At 35.0% G+C, this 6,535-nt stretch overlaps 1 protein-coding gene across 1 annotated transcript in view; it reads right to left on the reverse strand.

Annotated features, from left to right (window-relative positions):
- Positions 1–5,281, reverse strand: part of LOC140243430 (sulfotransferase 1A1-like) — a 7,845-nt gene extending 2,564 nt beyond the window's left edge. Inside the window, exons 1-5 of the mRNA XM_072323108.1 lie at positions 5,110–5,281; positions 3,161–3,402; positions 2,780–2,903; positions 2,193–2,287; positions 1,154–1,343 (exon numbers count right to left, since the gene is read on the reverse strand). Coding sequence (XP_072179209.1) covers positions 1,154–1,343; positions 2,193–2,287; positions 2,780–2,903; positions 3,161–3,402; positions 5,110–5,281 — 823 coding nt within the window. The remainder of the gene's footprint in view (positions 1–1,153; positions 1,344–2,192; positions 2,288–2,779; positions 2,904–3,160; positions 3,403–5,109) is intronic.
- Between the last annotated feature and the right edge of the window lie 1,254 nt (positions 5,282–6,535).

Here is a 6,535-nt window from a genome sequence, read left to right on the forward strand (position 1 = left end):
CATGCTCATGTTCATTTGTTTCGGGGAGGGGGGTGTTTTCTTGAATTTCTATTCTACGAACCACATGTATTTTCCATTCACATGAAAAGTTCAGCAATGGCCTTTTAGCAAATGATACTTTCAACGCCATAGCTTTTCCTTGTACCTCTTTCTCGTATCTGAGTGCACATTCGTTTGCTTAGATTTTGTATCTTTGTATACGCACGTATAAAAATACTTTGTTTTGTCCTTCTTTCTTTTAACCCAGGGAACTTACCAATTGCACAAGCTTTGTTTTCTGTGAAAGGTACCTCAATACTTCTTGCTACCTAGTGCTATTCCAACTCGCATTGATTTCATGAAGATCAAACTATTTTACTTAATGTCTTTTTTTCTTTAATTTAATGCACATACTTGCATTTACTTCATTGTGCTGCACTAATATGTCATTTTACCAGCATGCCTGTACACATCGTCATTGTTATTTGGTTGTTTGTAAAATATATTTGGATATGGAAAATAAATGATTGAAATCAAGTATAGTATTGTTTATACCGTGGTGACCACGGCGAAGCTATGCTACAGAAATACAGAGCACAGAGTACAGAGAGATCGTGCTCTTGAATCCTTGAAAAAAAGAAGAAGATATTTTACCCTATACCATATCTTGATCATATCTGCTGGCTTGATATAAGAACCGTCTGAAATATGAGACTACTGAACACTGACGAGGCTGCTTTTATAAGACCGTAATTTTTTTATGAATATTGCATCACCGTTGATGGTCAATCAAATGCCATAAATCATAAAAAAAAAATCAGCAATAAACTGGAAGGACACATAATATATCAAATATCTGGGGGTTTTCCCCTCTTTGTTCTCATATATTATGATATATAATCTCATGTACACGTACATGCCGATTGTCTATCATATGCCATAAATCCTATTTATCAAAGTTCAGCAGTAAAAACCAAGGGAACATATAAATTAACTATTTATCTATATTTTTCTCTCTGTATCACATAAGAATATGGTTATATTCATCATCTCCTATATGCTATAAATCATATAAAAAATCAGCAATAAACAGAAAGGACTCATATGAATTAATTACAGAGTTATTATTTTTCCCATGAATATACTTTATACACACGCATATCAATACTCTCACCTTTCCGGTAGAAACTGAGAGTGCCGTAGGCTTTGCCGTAATGGTAGCCATCTTCCAATGTCTCTTCGAGACGAGTCATCTCCCTTTTCAATCCGTCGATCGAGGTCTTTGAAACGATGTCGTCCAGCACGTCTCCGGGTACCGGATGGTCGATGAAGTTGGCTACACTTGCGACGCACTCTCGCTGTTTCTGCGAAAGCAAAATAGTTTGATAGTAAGACGAATAGCTATACATGAGTAAGTAGATAAGTAAATAAAGCAATGAGTAGATATGTGACAGCGCAAGCACATTCCAATATTTATCCGCAGTAGAAATGAAACAATGCGAATGATATTTATATTTTTACACACTGAAGATAAGCATCATTTTTGTTCAGTTAGACTTATTTGATCGGCCAGTAAGATGTATAGCCTTTGTACTCGTCATGAATAGTCTTTAGAAAAGTGCATGTATCTCTCATAGTGTTGTGCTTGTGTTTTTGGTTTCATTTTTCCTTTGTCTGAAGACATGAGCAAAATTAACAAAATGTGAATGTGGGAAGTGGAATTTTTTATTGTTTTGTAATAAAATCGCTGATGTTTATACATTTTAGTACATTTCGAAATATAATCCGTTTATGTATGATTTTCATTTAGTTGTAAACTGTCGAAAAGCGCTTGGGTGTAGTGAGTGCATGGGTGGTATGTCTGTGTAAAACTTTTAAAATGTTTGTATAATATGGAGTGTGATTTGTGTCAGAATAAGATTTTGTTACTGGGCCCCATCGATACAAGCCCTGCTTTACAGGGGTCAATGACCTTTGAATGTCTTCTATAATATGTACAGTTTGTACAATTGCATGTGTATACGTATGTTTTTACTGAATGGTTGAATTAAATTGAATTGAAACTGAAAAGTCTGATAATACACTAAATTCAAGTTGACAAGTTCAGATGATAAAACGCTTGCCTTGTTTAATAAGGAGGTATCTTATTGCAGTTGGATTCACTTAATCTTTGTATGAAGGGTTGCTGGAATCATTTAAAAAAAAATACACACCAGTTTCATGTCCTCAAACTTCACGAACATGATGTTCTCTAAGTGTTTGACATTCCAGTACGATAATACATGCTTGTCCCACGCCCCGTAGCAGTCTGTACGAACAAATACAATGAAAGATCAACAGATAAATCAAAAACGTTGCAGGAAAAAAAAATGTTAACGACTAACTACACTTTAAGGGTTTTATACATTTATATTCATATACATACATGATTATTTATGGTAACAAATTAAACAATTTGAGAGAAATTGATACTATTACATGATATACATGTCATGATGGTGTTCCATATCGGCTATTTGCCTTCAACTCCTAAAACTACTTTAATTTTATATGCAAACGTCATAAACGAATTTTATTTTGATTTTGCTTTCTGTTTTTTATTTTTTATTTTTTTTTAAATTGTTGACTACGAGGAGGCTTTCTTTTTAGGCGTTTCTTGAAAAAAAAAAGTGTGATAAAAATCTGTTGCGTTCGGAAGCTTGGAATCTGTAAAATTTCGGGGAAAACGATGATAATCAGGAAATCTATATGAAATCATTGATTAGCAAAAACAGAAAGAATTGCTACCATGTGCCCTTACTTTCATCGGTGAACACAATGTTTAGAAGTTTTTCCCATGTGATGAATTCACTCTGCGGGGTAAGACCGACAAACCGGTAGAGAGACGTGAGCACGTCTTTGGGATTCCTCGAACAGTATATGATCTGCGGATTGACAACAATGTTAGACGAGACCGTCAGAATACATAATATCCACAGAAGAAAAACAAACAAACACAGCATTTTATGAAAGATCAGTGACATGCAGCATGGAATATGTTTTCCATGAAACATTCATTGACTCGGTGTTTTTGTTTTTGTTTTGTTTTTGTATCGTTCATGTTTTTACCACATGTAAAAAATACTGTTTGTGATTGCAACAGCAATTTTGAGATAAGTTGTACGTAGAGAGTGAATGTTACCTTTGCTTTGGCCTCAAATATTCCTGGCGGCAGGAGATGGAGCGGTAGATGGGAGGTTATTACTCTGGGGGAATCCATTTTCTCCAGTTCGCGATAGAAAGGCCGGAGAGGGGCGCTATACTTGACCGTGTCCTTGCTGCACATGGCAGCCTCGAGGTGGTGCTTCCTCGTTGCCCGCCGCACGTTCTCCCACACTCCGTCGGCTAGGAGGAGACCCACTGTCTCTGCCATCCAATGAGTGCCTGGAACAGAAAACCACGAAACTGTTTGCTTCCGAGAAAATATTCGAGATTATAGATTTAACGCAAAGCAAGCTTTCATTGGCAGTGAGCAGTGGGCAGCGAGTAGAAATTCCATTTCAAATTTATATGCAGCTGTACGCGTGTCTAAAACTCGACGTTTAGTTCACATTATGGAAGAAAGAGGGGTCTGTGTCCCATATATAATGATGATGATGATGATGATGATGATGATGATAATGATGATAATAATAATAATAATAATAATAATAATAATAATAATAATAATGATAATAATAATAATAATAATAATAATAATAATAATAATAATGATAATAATAATAATAATAATAATAATAATAATAATAATAACAGGGTCTTATCTATCTTGGATAGCCTTTTCAGTGTTTCCACTGCTCTACCAGAAGGCCTGTCATTATCATTACCCTATAAATAGCGTTTATACACTATGGTCGAGAGGGACATTGTGGGTAAAAACATATTGTCCAAGGACGTAAGGACTCATGGGCGGGAATCAAACTCTTGTCCTCCGATCAGGAGTTGTGAGTCTTTAATATTCACTATGCCACAGCGCCCCACTCCAAAAGCGTGTCCCTTAATGCACAATACTAGCCCTCGGGATAAACTTTCCGTTAAGTCTGGTATCGAGTAAAAAACAGACAAACAAACAAACAAAAACCAAACAAACATGTATTCATTGACACACACACAAAAAAAGACCCAAAACACTGAAAATAGGTGAAAGAGAGAAGTCAGCATACAGAAGAATAGGAAGGAGGAAATGTCAACAGACGCATTTGAAGACTCTCTTCCAATATCTACATCGGAGAATACTGCCATTGTCGACAACACTCTAGACTGTCTTTGACATTATGTTTTACCCATAATGCCCTTTCTTGCCCCTGCATGGTGTATCAATGGTTATTTGGCAATGATATGGTAGTACAAAAGCATGACGAGGCCTTCTTTTATAGAGCAATGGCAACTCTGAAGAGGAATGTATAAACGATTAATGTCATAATCATACACCGTTACTCCAAACACCCAGGATAAATCGTGGATTATGAGTAAATTGTCCTTTCTCAGTTATTTTACCAAAACTTTCGAATCAGCTTCTAAAAAAAAGAAGAATAAAAAACAGCGACAAAAACAAAACAAACAAATAACACAACTAGTCTTTTTTTTCTTATAATTGTAGATTATGTTAGCAATATATACACTAAGAGTATGGAAATGTTTGCATGAGTGTTGTTTCGATATGTACACGCATAGAGACTATTTTGTGATACATGTACATGTATTCTGCATTTTAAAGAACTGATTATTATCACTATCACTATTGTAATTATATTATTATTATTATTATTATTATTATTATTATTATTACTATTGTCATTATGTTTTACACTGATGGAGAAAGAGTATACCATCACTTTCTCTGAGCGAAAACTTTCTCACGATATTTCTTTAAAAGTGCGTATAAGAGCCGCCGGAGGCGGGGCCCGTATCTTCACTATCTCTTTTAGCTTTATCTTCATACAGGGAAAAGGAGAAACATTACAATAAACGAGATCGACGTTGATCAGACAACCGAGGGGGAAAAAGAGAAACAGAACAGATGGTAACAAAAACTCTTTAAGTATAACAGACTTGTTAATGGTGATAGATTGTTATCGACTATGATCTCACCTGATTTTGGAGAGCTGACTATAATGATATCATCTGAATGAAACTTCATGGACTGGACCCCTTCGATAATCTCTGGCTTCACGAGAGGGGGAAACTTGATTCCCTTGTACCTGTTGTAGACATTTTTAGGTACCGACGTCGTCCCGTTTGTCAACTTCTTCTCTTCCGCCATAATGTGTGCCATCTTTAAAGGTACAATTTACCTTTGGGAGCAGTGATTTAAAAAAAAAAATGTTCGAGATATCACATTTGATGCATATGTGTAGGTCAGTTGCATCACAAAACATCCTACCATGTAAACATTTTGCAAAAAAGCCTAAAATATCAAATACCCGTATCACTATTTTTCTCAGTAAACCATAGCTGTACAGACGGTTTAGTCTAGAAATATTTTGTAATAACTAGCGTTCACATTTGTATATTTAACAATAGTTAACATTAATTATATACTAATTCAAATTTTTACATTGGTTGTTTCTATCCCTAACTCACATTTTAGAATTATTTTGAAGCACTAAAGCTGGAGGTTTGTTTCATCTGCAAAATGGTAAATCATGCCCTTAACCAATTACAAATTAATCAGCGGGAAAATCATATTCACATATATAGCAGCAATTAATATGCATCTTTCAACTGTTCAATAACATGCATTGTAACTGTCCATGACATCTGAGCTTTAAAAGAACTAGATTTAAAAACAAAAAACATTGAGACTTATATCCTGCACGCTTGGTATGTTTAAACTTCACACTGTGCCTATCCACAATTTCATTATTCCAGAGTACACTTTACAAAACAAGTCCCCCCCCCCCCCCCTTATTAATTCTGTTGACTGTGCAATGTTTTGCTCATTCCATTCGGATGCTACACTTCGGGGCTAGATTAAAAAATACAAAACAAAAACAAAAACACACAAAACAAACATACTATTAATCAATGACGCAAACGAAAAACAAACGTATAAACGAACGGAAGAAAAAACCCACAAACGAAGAAACAAGCAACATCAAATAGAAGAACTAAATGGCAACTATACAGAAGAAAGTAATCGCTTTTTCTGCGTTCGGAAGTCATATCTGGTGAAATCAGGTTTAACCTTTTTTTTTATTCATTCAAAGTTGTAAGTTACAAACCTGATGATAATAAACAATCAATATCCTATGGTTGATTCATTTATTGATACTAATTTCAATGGAATCAGCTAGTTGAATTGGAAGTCGGTGAGAACAACAGAAATACTGGTCATTTTTTTTTTTTTTTTATGGAAACGATAATGGTGTATGAAGTGTGTAATAAACGTGTGCGTGTGTGTGTGTTTATGCATCTGATGAAAATGAGGCAAAAGCTTGTTTGTGCTTCTACATATTTAGCAAACTATTTATTCATATACGGTACGTATTTATTTATTTTTCTGCTATAGTAAGCT

The sequence above is a fragment of the Diadema setosum genome, chromosome 20 (genome assembly GCF_964275005.1).
Source record: "Diadema setosum chromosome 20, eeDiaSeto1, whole genome shotgun sequence".
NCBI lineage: Eukaryota > Metazoa > Echinodermata > Echinoidea > Diadematoida > Diadematidae > Diadema > Diadema setosum.